The 22,440-nt window shown below is 44.3% G+C and overlaps 1 protein-coding gene across 1 annotated transcript in view; it reads left to right on the top strand.

Annotated features, from left to right (window-relative positions):
- Positions 1-15,428: 15,428 nt before the first annotated feature.
- The window catches only part of B3GAT3 (beta-1,3-glucuronyltransferase 3), a 79,768-nt gene continuing 72,756 nt past the window's right edge, over positions 15,429-22,440 (top strand). Inside the window, exons 1-3 of the mRNA XM_040409728.1 lie at positions 15,429-15,542; positions 15,583-15,597; positions 16,440-16,547. Coding sequence (XP_040265662.1) covers positions 16,466-16,547 — 82 coding nt within the window. The 5' untranslated portion in view covers positions 15,429-15,542; positions 15,583-15,597; positions 16,440-16,465. The remainder of the gene's footprint in view (positions 15,543-15,582; positions 15,598-16,439; positions 16,548-22,440) is intronic.

Raw genomic sequence — 22,440 nt, 5'->3', positions numbered from 1 at the left:
TGAGGTGCAGACGACAAGAATGAACAAGTGATTGGATATGGGGAACAAAGGAAAGAGAGCGATTCCTGGCTGACTGTCTAGATTAGGGCCCCCGGACATGTCAAGCCTGCCCCTGCTCAGAAGGGGCCCACCAAGGAGGACCGAAAGATTTTATTGACAGGGCCCCCTCAACAGTATTATACAATGGCATTATATACAGTGACATGACCTATAGTATATATGTGTAGGAAACACATGGAGCAGCTGCATGGCCTGGTCTGAGAGAGCGATCTTGACTAGCCACAGGAGTGAGGGTTGTATGTGAAATGGTGGTTGCTGGATGTGGTGCCCACTCAGTTCTAGTTACACCACTGGCTGGAATATATGTGAAACAAGACTAGCAAGTCTTATAAGCGCAGTTACTTATGAAGAAAATTACCTTGTGTCTCATCAGATTGCAGCCACTGTGCCATGAGGGAGTTTTTACCATAACTCCGTTTTCAGATAATTATTTTATTGGGTTGTTTTAAAATGCTGTTTAACCCTTTCACCCCCAGAGGTTTTTTTTTTTTCGTTTTGCACTCCCTGCCTTCCCAGAGCCATAACTTTTTTATTTGTCTGTTCACATAGCTGTATGAGGGCTTGTTTTTGCAGGACAAGCTGTACTTTCCAACGCCACCATTTAATATTGCAAATGATGTGGTGGGAAGCGGGAAATAAATTCTAAATGGGGTGAAATTGCAAAAAAAAAAAAAAAAGAAGCAATTCCACCACAGTTTTACGTTTTTTATTTACGACGTTCGATGTGCAATTAAAATGACCAGTTAATTTTATTCTACAGGTCAGTACGAATCCGGAAATACCTTTTTTATATGTATAGTTTTTCTTGCGTTTTCATAGTGATAATAAAGTGGGGGAAAAAATCTGTGTTCTTTTTTTGTTGCCATGTTTTGACCCCTATAACTTTTTTGTAATTATGTGTACAGAGCTGTATGGGGGCTCATGTTTTGCGGCGTGATCTGAACTTTTCATTGATACCATTCTGGGGTGTGTGACTTTTTTTGATCACTTTTTATAAAAGTTTTTGTAGAAAATGAAGAGACCAAAAACAGCGAATAGGCCATTTGGACATTTTTTTTTCTGTTTTGCTGTTTTCCGTATGGGGAATATATTTTGATACCATGGGCGTTTTCGCACATCATGACACCCATGATGTCTATTTTTTTTTTATGGTTTATTGTTTGTTTTTTACACTTTTTTTTATATTTTCCAAATCACTCATCTGATTGCTATTATTATAGACTCCAATGCACTAGCATTGAAATCTATGATGATTTTACTACTTTCTTATGGAGCCCTATTACAGGCAAGGGCTCCATAGGAAATACTATGCAGCAGCCTCCTGTCATTAACAAAGACAGGGGCTGCTGTACACACGCTCCGGCTCCTCCGATCGCCACACGGGGGAACCGGAGCACCACTGGAAGAACGCGTTTCTGGTGTTTCACACGCTCAGATGCCCTGGTCAGGCTCAGCGAACGCATTCCGTGGATACACATGTCAGCGCCTGGAATCGGCCTCACAGGACGCACTGCACATGCGCCAGCCAGCAATGAGTGAATAAATTAGCAGTGGGCGGTGCTGGGCTCCCAATGGCCGGAGGGACAGCCCCTTGGGCTCCTTACTCAGGTAATTACCATATTAATAAAAGCGATTTTCTAGACAAATGACAACACTTAGGGAAGTAATACTAGTATATTTTAATACAAAATGTGATTATGTTAAAACCTCTGTCACTAAAATACAGGTGACAGAATCCCTTAAGGTACCTGTACACCCTGTGTATTTCCGATCACCGGCGGGCGGTGATCGGAACTGGGTGCCTGCTGAAATCAATCAGCAGGCACCCTGGGACAATGCCGAAGGGGGGTCCTGTGCTCTGTGCTGTGATGTCAGCTGGTTAACCCCTTCCATGCTGCGGTCCGTAGGGACCGCTGTATGGAAGGAGTTAACAGGGAGGGAGCTCCCTCCCTCTCCCATCGGGGGCTGCTGTGCCTCTTCAGCCCCCGATTCTTGACGGGCCCCCCTCCCTCCCCATCACCCGCTGCTCTGTTGTGGCAGTGAGTGGTGGTTACCATGGCAACCGGACGCCTTCACAGGCTTTCGGCTGTCCATGGTGCTGATCAGAATTCTGCTAAAGGCAGAAGTATGATCAAAGTGTAAATACAGTACAGTACACTATATAGTGTACTGTATTATACAGACATCAGACCCACTGGATCTTCAAGAACAAAGTGGGTCTGGGTCAAAAAAATGAAAAAAGTGAAAAAAAAAACACTTATCACTAATTAAAATAATAAAATGCACTACACTTATTGGGTATCGCCGCGTCCATAATAACCTGCTCTATAAAAATATCACATGACCTAACCCCTCAGGTGAATAACGTAAATTTTTTTTAAAAAAAAGCCATTTTTTGTCACCTTACATCACAAAAAGTGTAATGGCCATAAGTCATATGCACCCCAAAATAGTGCCAATTAAACCGTCATCTCATCACGCAAAAATCATACCCTACCGAAGATAATCGCCCAAAAACTGAAAAAACTATGGCTCTCTGACTATGGAGACACTAAAACTAGAATATTTTTTTTTTTAAATGAAATAATTGTGTAAAACTTACATTAAAAAAAGTACACATTAAGTATCGCCGCGTCCGTAAAAGCCTGCTCTATAAAAAAGCCTGCTCTATAAAAAATACCACATGATCTAACCTGTAAATAACAAAAAATAAAAACTGTGCTAAAACAGCTATTTCTTGTTACCTTGACTCACAAAAAGTGTAATATAGGGCAACCAAAAATCATATGTACCCTAAAATAGTACCAGCAAAACTGCCACCCTATCCTGTAGTTTGCAAAATGGGGTCACTTTTTAGGAGTTTCTACTCTAGGGGTGCATCAGGGGGGCTTCAAATGGGACATGGTGTCAAAAAACCAGTCCAGGAAAATTTGCCTTCCAAAACCGTATGGCGTTCCTTTCCTTCTGCACCCTGCCGTGTGCCCGTACAGCGGTTTACGACCACATATGGGGTAAACGACAGAATCAGGGCCAGAAATAGCCGGTAATTACTCACCGGTAATTCTGTTTCCTCATGGTCACGACCGCACAACCAGAGAGATAGACTCCTCCACTAGGGACAGGAAATCTCTGAATTACAGAGATCTAGGAAGCCTTCCAGTTAGTTAACATCTGAAATAATGCATACCACTTAACAACAAAAGAACAAGCTAACACTTTTTTTTTGCCACACCTCGTGAACACCAAATGTGCACAATCAAGATAGAAGGGTGGGAAGCCCCGTGGTGCTGTCGTGACCATGAAGAAACAATTACTGTGAGTAATTACCGGCTTTCCCCCAGGTCACTACAGCACCACCAGAGAGAATACCAGAGAAGAAAATTAGGGTGGGACCACAGCCTGCTCCAGGCTTCCTAGGGACAGGAAACCACTGATGTATGGGACGGAAGTGCTTCCTTTGCGCTCTAGGTTTCCTGTCCCTAGGGGAGGAGTCCATCTCTCTGGTGGTGCTGTCATGACATGGGGGAAATTGAGTTTTATTTGGCTGTTAACACTTGCTTTGTTACTGCCAAAAAATCGAAATTCAGAAATTTTAGCTCCATTTGCCATCAACTCTTGTGGAACACCTAAAGGGTTAACGACGTTTGTAAAATCAGTTTTGAATACCTTGAGGGGTGTAGTTTCAAGAATGGGGTCATTTTTGGGTGGTTTCTATTATGGAAGCCTCACAAAGTGACTTCAGACCTGAACTGGTCCTTAAAAAGTGGGTTTTTGAAAATTTCAAGATTTGCTTCTAAACTTCTAAGCCTTGTAACAACCCCAAAAAATAAAATATCATTCCCAAAATGATCCAAACATAAAGTAGACATATGGGGAATGTAAAGTAATAACTATTTCTGGAGGTATTACTATGTATTATAGAAGTAGAGAAATTTAAACTTGTAAATTTTGCAAATGTTTGGTAAATTTGGTATTTTTTTTATAAAAAAAAAAATTTTTTTTACTCCATTTTACCAGTATCATGAAGTACAATATGTGACGAAAAAACAATCTCAGAATGGCCTGGATAAGTTAAAGCGTTTTAAAGTTATTCACACATAAAGTAACACTGGTCAGATTTTCAAAAAATGGCTTGGTCCTTAACCACCTCCGGACCGCCTAACGCAGGATCGCGTTCCGGAGGTGGCAGCGCTGCGCAGAGTCAAGCATATACGCGTCATCTCGCGAGACGCGAGATTTCCTGTGAACGCGCGTACACAGGAACGGAAGGTAAGAGTTGATCTCCAGCCTGCCAGCGGCGATCGTTCGCTGGCAGGCTGGAGATGTGTTTTTTTTAACCCCTAACAGGTATATTAGACGCTGTTTTGATAACAGCGTCTAATATACCTGCTACCTGGTCCTCTGGTGGTCCCCTTTGTTTGGATCGACCACCAGAGGACACAGGTAGCTCAGTAAAGTAGCACCAAGCACCACTACACTACACTACACTACACCCCCCCCCCCCCCCGTCACTTATTAACCCCTTATTAGCCCCTGATCACCCCTGATCACCCCATATAGACTCCCTGATCACCCCCCTGTCATTGATCAACCCCCTGTAAAGCTCCATTCAGATGTCCGCATGATTTTTACGGATCCACTGATAGATGGATCGGATCCGCAAAACGCATACAGACGTCTGAATGAAGCCTTACAGGGGCGTGATCAATGACTGTGGTTATCACCCCATATAGACTCTCTGATCACCCCCCTGTCATTGATTACACCCCTGTCATTGATCAACCCCCTGTAAAGCTCCATTCAGATGTCCGCATGATTTTTACGGATCCACTGATAGATGGATCGGATCCGCAAAACGCATACGGACGTCTGAATGAAGCCTTACAGGGGCGTGATCAATGACTGTGGTTATCACCCCATATAGACTCCCTGATCACCCCCCTGTCATTGATTACACCCCTGTCATTGATCAACCCCCTGTAAAGCTCCATTCAGATGTCCGCATGATTTTTACGGATCCACTGATAGATGGATCGGATCCGCAAAACACATACAGGCGTCTCCCTGGAGCCTTCCAGGGGGGGTGATCACCCCATATAGACTCCCTGATCACCCCCCTGTCATTGATCACCCCCCCCCCCTGTCATGCTGCATTCAGATGTCCGTATGATTTTTACGGATCCACGGATACATGGATCGGATCCGCAAAACACATACGGACATCTGAATGGAGCCTTACAGGGTGGTGATCAATGACAGGGGGGTGATCACCCCATATAGACTCTCTGATCACCCCCCTGTCATTGATCACCCCCCTGTCATTGATCACCCTCTGTAAGGCTCCATTCAGACATTTTTTTGGCCCAAGTTAGCGGAATTATTTTTTTTTTTTCTTACAAAGTCTCATATTCCACTAACTTGTGTCAAAAAATAAAATCTCACATGAACTCACCATACCCCTCACGGAATCCAAATGCGTAAAAATTTTTAGACATTTATATTCCAGACTTCTTCTCACGCTTTAGGGCCCCTAGAATGCCAGGGCAGTATAAATACCCCACATGTGACCCCATTTCGGAAAGAAGACACCCCCAGGTATTCCGTGAGGGGCATATTGAGTCCATGAAAGATTGAAATTTTTGTCCCAAGTTAGCGGAAAGGGAGACTTTGTGAGAAAAAAATAAAAAATATCAATTTCCGCTAACTTGTGCCAAAAAAAATAAATTTCTATGAACTCTCCATGCCCCTCATTGAATACCTTGGGGTGTCTTCTTTCCAAAATGGGGTCACACGTGGGGTATTTATACTGCCCTGGCACACATCTGGTATCGCCGTACTCAGGAGAAGTTGGGGAATGTGTTTTGGGGTGTCATATTACATATACCCATGCTGGGTGAGATAAATATCTTGGTCAAATGCCAACTTTGTATAATCAGCGAAATGCCCATCAGCGAATACCTTAGGGTGTGTACTTTCCGAAATGGGGTCATTTGTGGGGTGTTTGTACTGTCTGGGCATTGTAGAACCTCAGGAAACATGACGGGTGCTCAGAAAGAGCTGCTTCAAAAAGCGGAAATTCACATTTTTGTACCATAGTTTGTAAACGCTATAACTTTTACCCAAAGCATTTTTTTTTTTTACCCAAACATTTTTTTTTATCAAAGACATGTAGAACAATAAATTTAGAGCAAAATTTATATATGGATCTCGTTTTTTTTGCAAAATTTTACAACTGAAAGTGAAAAATTGTCATTTTTTTGCAAAAAAAAATCGTTAAATTTCGATTAATAACAAAAAAAGTAAAAATGTCAGCAGCAATGAAATACCACCAAATGAAAGCTCTATTAGTGAGAAGAAAAGGAGGTAAAATTCATTTGGGTGGTAAGTTGCATGACCGAGCAATAAACGGTGAAAGTAGTGTAGGTCAGAAGTGTAAAAAGTGGCCTGGTCTTTCAGGGTGTTTAAGCACTGGGGGCTGAGGTGGTTAACCACCTCCGGACCGCCTAACGCAGGATTGCATTCCGGAGGTGGCAGCGCTGCGCAGAGTCACGCATATACGCGTCATCTCGCGAGACGCGAGATTTCGCTCAAAGCCGGCCAGCGCATGCGCATCGCGGGCCGGCAAAATTAAAAGAAGTATTTTGTCACCAGCCTGCCAGCAACGATCATTGGCTGGCAGGCTGGCGATTTTCAAAAAATCCAATCCAAAGTCATATAACAGATCATATTAGTAAATATGATCTGTTATATGGCTTGTCTGCTCCTGTGCTGGTCCTTTTCGTCGGTTGGATCCAGCACAGGAGCAGACTGAACTGTGAGTAGCACCAACACTACACCTTAGCCCCAGATCACCCACCTGCACCCCAATTAACCCTTTGATCACCCCTTTGATCGCCCCTGTCAATCACTAGTGAAAGGAAAAAAAGTGATCAGTGTAAACTGTCACTTTTTTTTTTTTCACTGGTATTGACATAGGTTTTAGGGATAGTTTAGGCCCCTTGGTTAGGTAGTTAGCGTCAGTTAGCGCCCACCCCACCGCACCGCAGTCACTTTTATTCGCTGAATAGCGTATCGCTAATCAGCATTTGTACTTTTATAGTATCTGTAAGTGATCAAAACTGATCACGGTCAGATCTATAATAGTATTAGTGTCACTTTAGTTCGCCCTCCACCCAAAACGCAGTGTTTGCCCGATCAGGCCTGATCGGTCGCCCACACGTGCGTTCACCCACGCCCGCCCCACCGCAGTGACAAAAAATATATATTTTTTGATCACTGCACATTCATTTTACACGCACTGCGGCGATAAAAAAATCAGTTTTGATATTTTTTATCAACCGCAGCGGCCTCCGGTACTTCGCTAGCCTCCCCTTTGTAAGACAGGTTTGCTTTTTTTCTTGGGTAGTCTCAGGGAATACCCCTAAATTTAGTAGTCCAAAATGTCAAACAGGGGGTATTCTTCTGAAGAGGCCTACAGGATTCTGACCCAGTCGGATGAGGAGTGGGAACCCTCATCTGACGAATCTAGCGGGTCAGAATATGAACCTGTGGAAAGCAGTGGCTCTCTGACCCAAAGTTCGGACGAGGAGGTGGAGGTCCCTGGCAGCACCAGGCGTACCCGGCCCCATGTCGCTAGACCACAGGTTACGCAGGATCCGCTTCAAGAGCAGCAGAGTGGGGCTGTCGCTGCCGGATCACGTGGTGAGGCATACACCAGCAGCGCAGCCCTTCCTGGACCTAGTACCAGCACTGCCGTACAACCTGGTGAAGTAGCGAGCACCAGAAGGGCAGTTGAAGCTGGTACGGTGGCATGTGCAATAGTTACCCCGTCGCAGCCACCGCACAGACAGGCCCGTAGAGCCCCTAGAGTCCCTGAGGTGCTGGCAAATCCTGATTGGCAGTCACCAACTTCAGCCGCACCATTAGTTCCCCCTTTCACCGCCCAGTCTGGAGTTCGGGTTGAGACGGCTCAAATCGGTTCGGCCCTGGGATTTTTTGAGCTGTTCTTGACTGCGGAGCTCTTGGACTTAGTCGTGGCAGAGACCAACCAGTATGCCACACAATTTATAACCGCTAACCCGGGAAGCTATTATGCCCAGCCTTTCCGGTGGAAACCAGTCCAAGTTTCCGAACTTAAAATTTTTTTGGGCCTTCTCCTCAACATGGGCCTGACAAAAAAGCATGAATTGCGGTCATATTGGTCAACGCACCCAATTCATCACATGCCCATGTTCTCTGCTGCTATGTCCAGGACACGATTTGAGACCATCCTGCGTTTCCTGCACTTTAGCGACAACACCACCTCCCGTCCCAGAGGCCACCCTGCTTTTGACCGGCTCCACAAAATTCGGCCCCTCATAGACCATTTCAACCTGAAATTTGCAGATTTGTATACCCCTGAGCAAAACATCTGCGTAGACGAGTCCCTAATACATTTTACCGGGCGCCTTGGCTTCAAACAATACATCACAAGCAAGCGTGCCCGGTATGGGGTCAAATTGTATAAGCTCTGTGAAAGGGCCACAGGCTATACCCACAAATTTCGGATCTATGAGGGAAAAGATCAGACCCTGGAGCCGGTCGGTTGCCCTGACTACCTGGGGAGCAGTGGGAAGACAGTCTGGGACTTGGTGTCACCCTTATTCGGCAAGGGGTACCATCTTTATGTGGACAATTTCTACACAAGTGTGGCCCTCTTTAGGCATTTGTTTCTAGAACGGATTTGCGCCTGTGGCACCGCGCGAACTAGTCGCGTGGGCTTCCCCCAACGGCTTGTAACCACCCGTCTTGCAAGGGGGCAGAGGGCTGCCTTGTGTAACGAAGAACTGCTCGCGGTGAAATGGAGAGACAAGCGTGACGTTTACATGCTCTCCTCCATTCACGCAGACACGACAATCCAAATTGAGCGAGCAACCCGTGTCATTGAAAAGCCCCTCTGTGTCCACGACTATAATGCGCTCATGGGAGGGGTGGACTTCAATGACCAGATGTTGTCTCCGTATTTAGTTTCCCGCAGAACCAGACGCTGGTATAAGAAGGTGTCTGTATATTTAATTCAATTGGCGCTCTACAATAGTTTTGTTCTCTACAGTAAGGCTGGGAGAACAGGATCCTTCCTCAAATTCCAGGAAGAGATCATCGAGAACCTCCTTTACCCAGGAGGTTCCGTGGCCCCATCCACCAGTGTAGTTAGCCGTCTACACGAGCGACATTTCCCCAGTGTCGTTCCTGGTACCTCAACCCAACCGTCACCCCGAAAAAGATGTCGTGTCTGTAGCAGGAGTGGAATAAGGCGTGACACCCGCTATTTCTGTCCTGACTGTGCTGACCACCCTGCCCTATGCTATGGAGAGTGTTTCCGGAAGTACCACACACAGGTACACCTAGAATAGGGATCACATCTCACCAGGACAGGCACACAGGGCTATTAGGGCCCATTCACTCACAGCTGCTGCAAATCTCTCCTTTCACCTGGGATAAAGTGCATAACGTACTTCGCCACATCTTTGGGCGATTTGCGCTTTGCACATTGTCCCATGGGGAAGGAGAGGTTTGTTCTATAAAGGTAAAAAAAATAAACAAAAAAAAAAATACCGGTAAGTAAAAAAGTTAAACGTTCAGTTAAAAAAGTTTAAAAAAAGTTTCTATGTTCTGTTCAACAGTTAATAAAGTTATTGCTTTGCGGCCTGTTTTTTTCTTTTTTGTTTTGTTTTTTTTACCCTTCAGGTGGACCAACCGATCGACCAGCTGCAGCACTGATGTGCATTCGGACAGAAGCATTGCGCTGCTGTCAGATTACACGCAAGTCGGTGTATGCAGCGCTGCAAGACGAGATTTCTCCTCTGCAGTAAAAGATACGTTTGCCGAGGCATATGAGCTGAGGAGGTGGCGGTGTTCATATACTTTGGCAAACACTTTGTATATATAAAAAAAAAAATCCCGGCAATGATTTATTCATCCACATCGATTGATGTGAATGGAGAAATCTGGTTTGCCAGGGCATACGAGCTGAAGTGGGTATGGATGTTGGGCGGAGCTCCTATGTCCTGGCAGACGCCTTTCCCCTCCTTTTTCTTTTTTTGGCAGAGATTTTTTCATCCACATTGATCGATGCGAATGAAGAAATCTGTGCCGTTCATTTTTTCTTTCAGCCCAGAGGCTGAACGGAAAAAAAAAATCTCATTACCCGTATGCTCAATATAAGGAGAATAGCAGAAACTCCTAATGCTGGGCATACATGTAATGATTGCGGAGACCCTCAAATGCCAGGGCAGTACAAACACCCCACAAATAACACCATTTTGGAAAGAAGACACCCCAAGGTATTCGCTGAGGGGCTTATTGAGTTCATGAAAGATTGAAATTTTTGTCCCAAGTTAGCGGAAAGGGAGACTTTGTGAGAACAAAATCAAAAAAATCAATTTCCGCTAACTTGTGCCAAAAAAATTTTTTTTCAATGAACTCGCCATGCCCCTCATTGAATACCTTGGGGTGTCTTCTTTCCAAAATGGGGTCACATGTGGGGTATTTATACTGCCCTGGCATTTTAGGGGCCCCAAAGCGTGAGAAGAAGTCTGGTATCCAAATGTCTAAAAATGCCCTCCTAAAAGGAATTTGGGCACCTTTGCCCACCTAGGCTGCAAAAAAGTGTCACACATGTGGTATCTCCGTATTCAGCAGAAGTTGGGGAATATGTTTTGGGGTGTCATTTTACATATACCCATGCTGGGTGAGATAAATATCTTGGTCAAATGCCAACTTAGTATAAAAAAAAATGGGAAAAGTTGTCTTTTGCCAAGATATTTCTCTCACCCAGCATGGGTATATGTAAAATGACACCCCAAAACACATTCCCCACCTTCTCCTGAGTACGGAGATACCAGATGCGTGACACTTTTTTGCAGCCTAGGTGGGCAAAGGGGCCCACATTCCAAAGAGCACCTTTCGGATTTCACAGGTCATTTACCTACTTACCAGACATTAGGGCCCCTGGAAAATGCCAGGGCAGTATAACTACCCCACAAGTGACCCCATTTTGGAAAGAAGACAACCCAAGGTATTCCGTGAGGGGCATGGCGAGTTCCTCGAATTTTTTATTTTTTGTCACAAGTTAGTGGAAAATGATGATTTATTTTTTTTTTTTCATACAAAGTCTCCTATTCCACTAACTTGTGACAAAAAAAAAAAATTTCCATGAACTCACTATGCCCATCAGCGAATACCTTGGGGTCTCTTCTTTCCAAAATGGGGTCACTTGTGGGGTAGTTATACTGCCCTGGCATTCTAGGGGCCCAAATGTGTGGTAAGGAGTTTGAAATCAAATTCTGTAAAAAATGACCTGTGAAATCCGAAAGGTGCTCTTTGGAATATGGGCCCCTTTGCCCACCTAGGCTGCAAAAAAGTGTCACACATCTGGTATCTCCGTACTCAGGAGAAGGTGGGGAATGTGTTTTGGGGTGTCATTTTACATATACCCATGCTGGGTGAGAGAAATATCTTGGCAAAAGACAACTTTTCCAATTTTTTTATACAAAGTTGGCATTTGACCAAGATATTTCTCTCACCCAGCATGGGTATATGTAAAAAGACACCCCAAAGCATTCCTCAACTTCTCCTGAGTACGGGGATACCAGATGTGTGACACTTTTTTGCAGCCTAGGTGGGCAAAGGGGCCCACATTCCAAAGAGCACCTTTCGGATTTCACAGGTCATTTTTTACTGAATTTGATTTCAAACTCCTTACCACACATTTGGGCCCCTAGAATGCCAGGGCAGTATAACTACCCCACAAGTGACCCCATTTTGGAAAGAAGAGACCCCAAGGTATTCGCTGATGGGCATAGTGAGTTCATGGAATTTTTTATTTTTTGTCACAAGTTAGTGGAATATGAGACTTTGTATGAAAAAAAAAACAAAAAAACAAAACAAAAAAAAAAACATCATTTTCCACTAACTTGTGACAAAAAATAAAAAATTCTAGGAACTCGCCATGCCCCTCACGGAATACCTTGGGGTGTCTTCTTTCCAAAATGGGGTCACTTGTGGGGTAGTTATACTGCCCTGGCATTCTAGGGGCCCAAATGTGTGGTAAGGAGTTTGAAATCAAATTCTGTAAAAAATGACCTGTGAAATCCGAAAGGTGCTCTTTGGAATATGGGCCCCTTTGCCCACCTAGGCTGCAAAAAAGTGTCACACATCTGGTATCTCCGTACTCAGGAGAAGGTGGGGAATGTGTTTTGGGGTGTCATTTTATATATACCCATACTGGGTGAGAGAAATATCTTGGCAAAAGACAACTTTTCCCATTTTTTTATACAAAGTTGGCATTTGACCAAGATATTTATCTCACCCAGCATGGGTATATGTAAAAAGACACCCCAAAACACATTCCTCAACTTCTCCTGAGTACGGGGATACCAGATGTGTGACACTTTTTTGCAGCCTAGGTGGGCAAAGGGGCCCACATTCCAAAGAGCACCTTTCGGATTTCACAGGTCATTTTTTACTGAATTTGATTTCAAACTCCTTACCACACATTTGGGCCCCTAGAATGCCAGGGCAGTATAACTACCCCACAAGTGACCCCATTTTGGAAAGAAGAGACCCCAAGGTATTCGCTGATGGGCATAGTGAGTTCATGGAAGTTTTTATTTTTTGTCACAAGTTAGTGGAATATGAGACTTTGTAAGAAAAAAAAAAAAAATCATCATTTTCCGCTAACTTGTGACAAAAAATAAAAAGTTCTATGAACTCACTATGCCCATCAGCGAATACCTTAGGGTGTGTACTTTCCGAAATGGGGTCATTTGTGGGGTGTTTGTACTGTCTGGGCATTGTAGAACCTCAGGAAACATGACAGGTGCTCAGAAAGTCAGAGCTGCTTCAAAAAGCGGAAATTCACATTTTTGTACCATAGTTTGTAAACGCTATAACTTTTACCCAAACCATTTTTTTTTTTTATCAAAGACATGTAGAACAATAAATTTAGAGCAAAATTTATATATGGATGTAGTTTTTTTTGCAAAATTTGACAACTGAAAGTGAAAAATGTCATTTTTTTTGCAAAAAAATCGTTAAATTTCGATTAATAACAAAAAAAGTAAAAATGTCAGCAGCAAAGAAATACCACCAAATGAAAGCTCTATTAGTGAGAAGAAGAGGTAAAATTCATTTGGGTGGTAAGTTGCATGACCGAGCAATAAATGGTGAAAGTAGTGTAGGTCAGAAGTGTAAAAAGTGGCCTGGTCTTTCAGGGTGTTTAAGCACTGGGGGCTGAAGTGGTTAAAGGGCTTCTGTCACCCCACTAAAGTGATTATTTTTTTTTTTGGGCTAGTTAAATTAGTTATATTGCGATATATGAAAATATAATGGTCTTACTTACTTTGATCCAGCAGTTTCTTCCAAAAACGAAGTTTTATAATATGTAAATTCGGTCTCTACCAGCAAGTAGGGCGGCTACTTGCTGGTAGCTGCTGCAGAAAACCGCCCCCTCGTCGTATTGATTGACAGGGCCAGCCACGATCTCCTCCTGCCGGCCGGCCCTGTCAGCATTTCAAAAATCGCGCGCCTGTGTTCATTCGGCGCAGGTGCTCTGAGATGAGGAGGCTCGTCTCCTCAGAACTCCCTCAGTGCGCCTGCGCCGATGACATCACCGAAATAGAAGACGTCATCGGCGCAGGCGCACTGAGGGAGTGCTGAGGAGGCGAGCCTCCTCATCTCAGAGCGCCTGTGCCGAATGAACACAGGCGCGCGATTTTTGAAATGCTGACAGGGCTGGCCGGAGGAGGAGATCCCGGCTGGCCCTGTCAATCAACACGACGAGGGGGCGGCTTTTTGCGGCGGCTACCAGCAAGTAGCCGCCCTACTTGCTGGTAGAGACCGAATTTACATATTATAAAAGTTCGCTTTTAAAAGAAACTGCTGAAGCAAAGTAAGACCATTATATATTGATATATCGCAGTATAAGTAATTTAACTAGCCCAAAAAAAAAAAAAGACTTTAGTGGGGTGACAGAAGCCCTTTAAGGTGAAAATGAGTCCGGTCCTTAAGGGGTTAACTGGGACTGTATGTTAGGGCTGAAGGGAGGGAAGTTATTTACATGGGACAGTAGGGTGGAGTGATGTTATTTACATGGGACTGTATTTTGAAGGCGGCTGGGGAGGAGGTGATGTTATTTACATGGGACTGTATTTTGGAGGGGGCTGGAGAAATAGTGGGATGTTATTTACATGGGACTGTATGGCGGAGGTGGTGAGGAATTATAATTTCTGAGGACAGTAAACAGAGGAATATTGGTTGACTAAGGCTACTTTCACACTGGCGTTTCTGGGTCCGCTTGCGAGATCCATTTCAGGGATCTCACAAGCGGCCCAAAAACGGATCAGTTCAGCCCCAATGCATTCTGAATGGATAAGGATCCGTTCAGAATGCATCAGTTTGCCTCCATTCCGCTCTGGAGGCGGACACCAAAACGCTGCTTGCAGCCAAACGGATCCGTCCTGACTTACAATGTGTCAATAGGGACGGTTCAGTTTTCACTGACACAATATGGTGCAATTGAAAACTGATCCGCCTCCCATTGACTTTCAATGTAAGTCAAAACGGATCCGTTTGCATTATCATGAACAAAAAATATATATAAAAATTTTTTTTTGTTCATGGTAATGCAACCGGATCCGTTCTGACTGGATGCAAGCGTTTGCATTATAGGTGCGGATCCGTCTGTGCACATACCAGACGGATCTGCACGTAGACGCAGGTGTGAAAGTAGCCTTAGAGAATTGGGCCATATGCATTGGAGCTTGGGCCCCGCATCTTTATAGACCCTAGCAACGCCCCTGGCTATGGCACCTGCTGTTCTTGCGAATGGCTGCCCTGTTTAAAGTGACAACTTCTGCCGTGCATGTACAGTGCTGGTTGTAAAGGGGCTATTCCGATTACAAAGATTTATTCCCCATGCTGTCAAGATAGATGTGGAGATGGCGGAGATAGCAAGTCCATCTGCTCTTCACTTCTTGTAACCTACCTCATTTATGTTAGTGAGAAGTAGTGCAGGTTCAGAAACAGGATTGTGGTCTGTAACCATGGAAACCTATTTGATACAGTGGAGCAGTACACAACTCTTTACAGGATTGTCATCTTGTCCATTTTCTATTCCTCTTCTTCCACTCTTTCCATGACAGTCCTATTTCCTAAATCCATCTAAGGCTACTATCTGCTTTGAGGATTCCTAACTCTGGCAATCCTCGCCTTCACACAGTATTTGTGCAGAGGATTCCCTTTCCCGGTAGCCCGTGTCTCTGCACCGACTAGCAGGACGTCTCCTGCGTCCCGGTCACATGACCTCACGCGTGGCACAGTAGTGGTGACGTCATCAGGCTGCGCGTCTTCTGTAGTGGCGGGTGGCTGGTCATAGTAAATATGTCTTAAATCGTTACGTGTTCCCTGTGATATGAGAGTAGTTGTAGTGTGAACTGCTCATCACAGCGTGCCCTCTCCGCAGCACCGGCGGGTCAGTTTCATCTGGCGGAAGTCTAGGTAATCAGTCACTGGCTCTAATGGTTGTCATTGAGGAGTCCTTGTTAGGACCATAGGAAAGCTCTTCTGGGGGGTTGTAGTTCCTCTGTTAGGGCTCTTTCACACTTGCGTTGTTGGGATCCGGCGTGCACTTCCGTTGCCGGAGGTGCCCGCCGGATCCGTAATACCGCAAGTGAACTGAAAGCATTTGAAGACGGATCAGTCTTCAAAATGCGTTCAGTGTTACTATGGCAGCCAGGACGCTATTAAAGTCCTGGTTGCCATGGTAGTGGTGGGGGAGCAGTGTGCTTGCCGCCCGTGTGGCTCCTGGGGTGGCATCGGGGCGCCCCATGCGCATGGATCGCGTGATCCATGCACATGGGGCGCCCTGGGGGCCGCGCGGACGGTGGGTGTGCTGTTTCCCCGCTCCACTCTACACTTTACCATGGCAGACAGGACTTTAGCGTCCTGGCAGCCATGGTAACCATTCAGAAAAAGCGGAACGTCGGATCCGGTAATGCGCCGAAACGACGTTTAGCTTAAGGCCGGATCCGGATTAATGCCTTTCAATGGGCATGAATTCCGGATCCGGGCTTGCGGCAAGTGTTCAGGATTTTTGGCCGGAGCAAAAAGCGCAGCATGCTGCGGTATTTTCTCCGGCCAAAAAACGTTCCGGTCCTGAACTGAAGACATCCTGAACGGATTTCTCTCCATTCAGAATGCATGGGGATAATCCTGATCAGGATTCTTCCGGCATAGAGCCCCGACGACGGAACTCTATGCCGGAAGACAAGAACGCAAGTGTGAAAGAGCCCTTATATGTGCGGTGCTGTCTCCTAAACGTCCTCTCTTCTTACTTGCAGATGCTCATATCTGACGTCTGTTTGCCATGAGGCTGAAACTGAGGAACATCTTTCTTATGTATTTTGTGGTTTCCAGCGCTGGTCTCCTGTATGCATTGCTGCAGCTTGGTACGTTCTCACCTGACCTCTCTGCTGTGCTCTAGGCCAATGCTTTACAGTATTGTTGAGCGAATCGAAGCATCCGAAGTGGAATTCTATCCAAAGTTTAGGAAAAATTTGTTTCGCTGCTTCGTGGTAATGAATATTTTTTTTTTTTCTAAAATGGCTGCTGCACATGTTACAAAGTGAAAATAAGAAGCGCGGGAACGTGATATGACCCATAATGCCATGCAGCCAGCCATTCGGCAGATTTCCATCCCCTGTAATGTCACAGCCCTATAAAAGCCTCATCCCGCGCGGTCTCCGTCATTTCACTGTGAGCTGAGTTTAGGGAGAGACGTGACGAGCGCCTATGCGCCACGGGCAGTGTAGAATATTGGGTAGGGAGAAGGCAGGGACAGTGCAGATTGACTGTAATGGCGGTGTGCATCTTGTTGAACTGCTGCCACAATCCCCGTTAATCTGTTAGTTTATACATAGAATTACTGTGCTTCAGTATTAAACGACGGTCTAATATATCGCCATCTGCGTCTTGTTTAACTGCTGGCACATTCACAGTTAATCTCTTATTTTATACATAGAATTACTGTCTCAGAATTAAAGGGCCGTCTAATATATCGCTGCATTTATCTCTTTTTAACTGCTGCCACAATCCCCATTAATCTTAGTTTTTACATAGAATTACTGTGCCTCAGTGTTAAAGAGCAATCTAATATATCGCCACGTCACATGCCATAATCCCTATTAATCTGTTAAATAGTAAAAATAAAAAATAAAGATAAAAGAACTTGAATGAATAGCAGCTCACATAACACAATAATTACTCATCCTAATCCTTTTGATTTCTAGAAAACTTCTCACATAAAATCAATTTTATTTCTAGAAAATTATTCACATAAAAGTCCAATTCTATATGATATTCTGCCTAAAAAAAAAAAATTTTTAGGATATTATCAGTGTTCAAAGTTCCTGGTAATTAGATCTCATGATTCCTATAGAAACTGATATCAGTCAAAGTTCCTGATTTTTGTTCAGAATGCATGATTTGCAAAGTTTTTATTTATTTATTTTTAATTTCAAAAAAATTCAGAACAACAAAATTGTCCGATCCATATATTCTAGGTGTCTAAAATTGATACAGTAGCAATCTGTCATGGAAATAGAGCTCTACTATTCGTGTCCCTCTTCTGTGGGAAATATTATAATGATCGGACACTTTTGTTCAGAATTCTTTTGGAATTTAAAAAATTAAAATAAAAAAAAAACTTTGCAAATCATTCATTCTGAACAAAAATCATGAACTTTGACTGATATCAGTTTCTATAGGAATCATGAGATCTAATTACCAGGAACTTTGAACATTGATTATATCCTAAAAATCCAACATTTATTATATTTTTGTAGGCAGAATATCATATAGAATTGGACTTTTATGTGAGAAGTTTTCTAGAAATCAAAAGGATTAGGATGAGTAATAGTTACTGTGTTATGTGAACCATCGCTGCTATTCATTCACGTTTTATCTTTTATTTTTTTATTTTTATTATTCATCCTTATTTTATTTCATTTTTATATAAATACATTTGGGGAGATGTTTTAATATTCCAAAGGTGGTCCGACATATCTTTCCAGACAGTGGTGTGCCTATTTATTTTTACCTATAAAATTTTCCCCTTTTTGGCGGTTTGGGTTCCCAAACATAGTGCACCCATCAATTCCCTTTGTGTGTAGTGTGAGCCACGCTATTGGATTATGATCAATTTCTTTTTTTTTTAGACCTTCTGAGGCGGATGCAAAAATGGACTACTATCGAGACATGCCGAGTAGTCAGTTGATCCGCTGTCCACGAGTTCCATCGCCCTTCCTCAGGAAGGTGGAACCCTGTGCCATGTGCCAGCGGAGGGGGGGGGGGGGGGGGGGGGGGGGGGGAGGGGGAGGGGGAAAGAGCAGCACCAGCAGCAGCTCCATATGCTGTAACTTCAGTCTGGAGTCTATGATGAACAGTTTTCTTCAGGCACCTACTGAAGAAACCACCCAGCAGCAGCAGGACATGCAGCAGAATCTTAACCAGCAGATGGTGGCATACTTGGACTGCAGTCTGTCACCCAGAGGTTGCAATAACGCATGTATAAGCGTCATAGACCCCTGTTCAGGCCATTTTACACCCTGAAAAAAGTGCAATACGCCTTACACTTTTCCTGCCATTCATCAGCTCAGTGAGCACTGTGAATGGCACAGGCAGTGCAGCAATGCTGCTGCTGCTGCCTGAAACGACCAGTAACACAAAGCTTAGGGGCACATGCTGTTGCAGCAGAGCACCAATTTTTTTTTTTATATATATATATATAGAGCTTATTACAGCACCATGCAACCCCCCATGTGTACCGCTACGATTTGGACCGCACATCGTAGCGGGCGCATGCGCAGTAGGTATCGCGATGCCCTGTCAGGAGCGGGCATCGCATTGCGCATGCGCCCGCTACGATTTGGACTGCACAGCCGCATTGGAAAAGGACAGGGGAGGGGAGTAAACGGGCGGGCAGAGGCGCACGGAGGGCGGGGTGATGAGCCGTTGAGGAGGTGCTGCCTGGGGCTCCGAGGATTGAGAGACCGCCCTGGGCACTTGAGAGGGCTCATTAACATAACCTTATAAGTTCATTTTCGGCTCAAAGAAAAGTCAGTTTTCCACAACAAAGGTACCGTTTTTAAGTTCTGGGTGGATCATATAACCCTATTTGATCGGTCTAATATGCCCAAATGTGGTGACAGACTCCCTTTAAGTTATGGCCACATGGAGCGGCCGTGATACAATTGTTCTGTGGTCAAATACCTCCCAGCTTCCGTACAGTTAACTACTGAAGACCGCACTACATGATAGATCGTCATGGTTAATGGTCACGCGGCCATTAACAATTAAAACTGACTTTGCAGTGCTGTCTGGAGTGAATGCACCACAGGCATGTATAGCGAAGGGATAAAGTACAGTCCAATATAGTGGATCTTCCCTGTACTTTATCACTTGGCTATAATAACCTGCTGTGCATTCTCTCCAGACCCCCCAGGGGCTTATTAACCCTATCCTGGAGGGAGGGGAGCAATATTTACATGGGACTGTACCTTGGAGAAGTTGACGAGAGGGCACGTTCACACCGCCACCATTTATTTTTGTTGTTCTGCTCTGATGAGCAGAACAACAAAAGTAACGGAAGTGCTGGATCGGGTACCTAACTGACAGGAGCAGAGCAGACTCCATTGACTATAATGAAGTCCGTTCAGGATCTTGTCTTTTTAGCAGGCAATAAAAATCCTATATGCGAGGCTTTTTTGCCTGGTCTTTTTGACAGTCTGTGACAGACGCCCCAAACTGAGCCTCCAACGCAGATGTGAACAATAGTAGGCCTTTGTATTATGTATTTGTATTACTGCAAATTTCATACTCCTCGGGTAAAAAAAAACTCCTCCTAAATGGTAAGAGGAGTATTTTTTTCTCTTCTGGAAAAAATGTAGTGCGACCTCTGCTATCACCCATGATCTAAGATCTCTTGGACTACTGTGCATGCAAACCTGAAGTGTGGCTGCAACTGGCGGAGTTTGCCACGGGCATGCTTTTCTGCCCAGCCAGTAGTGTGGCATCAGAGCGAGTGTTCAGTGCGGCAGGGGACATAGTTACCCCTAAGAGAACTCGCCTTTCCTAGCAGAATGTTGAGAGACTAACCTTCATAAAGATGAATCAGGTGTGGATCAACCCTGATTTCCAGACACCGGTTCCTGATGCAACAGAATAAATCATTCTGCTACTAATGATCATACTGTAGAGTGCTGCCACAGCAAAATATTCAGGAAAATGGGCCGTTACTTCTGGCCATGCTCTTCTGCCGCCACCATTCTGATTATGCCACCTGCCTGCTGCCTCTACTGCAAGTCGTACAATGGGGTTTCTTGGCCTATTGATGTATACATTTAACATTTTTAAAGGGATATGCATGCCACTGGGCCTTGCTATGTTGGGTTCTGCTAATACTGTGATCTGCCACCATCTTGTGCTGTATGCCACTGCTGCTGCCCCTCCCCACTGTCATAGGGCCACCATTGTTCCTGTTACTGCCACTACTGTTGGACCCCATGCCCACTCTGTTATGGGACCACTATTGTCAGTTTCCGTTCTTCTTATCCCTTTAGAAGAACAGAAAAAAAAAAGGATCCTGTATTTTGAGCCTCTGTAAGGCCTCTTTCACATGGTCAGTATTTGTAAGCCAAAAGCAGGAGTTGGTTCAAAACGCAGATGAGATGCAACTATTTCCATTACATTTTATTTCTGTTTTGGATCCACATCTGTTTTTGCCACTGTTAGTGCTGCTGCCACCCTCCCACTCTGTCATTGGGCCACTACTTGAATCTTGGTGCACTGCACGGTTAAGTCCACTGCTATAAATTAGACCTGACGGTAAGGGTACATGCACACGTTCAGGATTCATGTGCGGAGAATCCGCACTGAAATCCGCAGGTGTTCGCAGGCAAATCTGTGCGGTCAATCCGCATTAATTGGTGCGGATTTGCATACGGATTTGCATGCGGATTTTGGTGCGGATTTTCCGCATGCGGATTTCACTAAGTGAATGAAGAAAATCCGGTCAGGAAAAAAAAAATTAATTGACATGTCGCGGATTTTAAAATCCGCACCGCAGGTCAAAATCCGCGCGGAAAAAATCTGCATCGTGTGCATTGAGAATTTCAAATTCTCATAGAATACAATGGACATGACCTACGGTGCAGATTTTCCGCACGCAAATCTGCGCGGAAAATCCGCACGCAATCCTGATCGTGTGCAGGGGGCCTTACAGTGACCTGTAATACTGACATACAGTAAATCTACAGCTAACAGAAGGGATTAAAAAGCATATGTTTGCACTGCCACAACTTGCATTAAAAGAAGATATTTTTTCTCCACTACTTTATTGGCGCTGCCTCCGTTTCTTTATTTTGTTCCACTAAGGAGCCATTTGGGCGCAGCTCCTGTAGGGGCATGCACAGGTTTTTTGTTTTACTGAAGGGTGCTGTATGCTTTTCGTTTAACAGAAAGGATTAACTATGAATCATGGTGCACTGCACAGTGATGTAGATGGCGATAAATTACACCTGCCTGTAATACTGATGGCACAGTACCTACAGAGCGGATTAACTATGAATTTGGGTGCACTAGAACGTAATGCACACAGCGCTGCACTCTCCCTGCAGATTAACTTCCAAGCCTTTACACTGAGATTGAGCCACCAAGTGTGGGATGATTAGGCAGAGTGGCCTGGGTATACCTGATTTATCGCAATTCGTGTAATTTATTTGTAACGACTTGGCAGAATCAAATTTTTCTAAACTTCTCCCATCTCTACTCTCCAGCTGTTGCAAAACTGCACTCTCAGCATGCCATGGGCAGCTGCAACCAACCGGGACCAAATAGGAGTTGTAGTGTTACGACAGCGGAAGAAACCATTTCTGTATGCTATTTGTCCCCTAACTACAGTGGTACTTGAAAGTCATAAGTGTGCAAAAGCTGGAATATATACAGTGGTGGTTGAAAGTTTGTAAACCCTTCAGAATTTTCTATATTTCTGCTAAAATTTAACCTAAAACATCATCAGATCTTCACACAAGGCTTAAAAATAGATAAAGATTACCAAATCAAACGAGTGAAAAAAATTGATTTGGTCATTTATTTTAGAAAAAAGATTCAATATCACGTCTGTGAGTGGCAAATGTATGTGAAGGTGAAATTAGTCAGGGATTTTCAATCAATAGGATGACAAGTGGGTGTGGGTGTGTGACCCGTTTTATTTAAAGAGGACCTTTCATAGGTCCAGACATTATGAAATAAGTAGCAGGTTATGTAGGGCATAGACCAGGGATC

This window comes from Bufo bufo, chromosome 10, assembly GCF_905171765.1.
Source record: "Bufo bufo chromosome 10, aBufBuf1.1, whole genome shotgun sequence".
NCBI lineage: Eukaryota > Metazoa > Chordata > Amphibia > Anura > Bufonidae > Bufo > Bufo bufo.
Note: the sequence above shows the minus strand (reverse complement) of the source record. Positions and strands in the feature narration are given on the sequence as shown.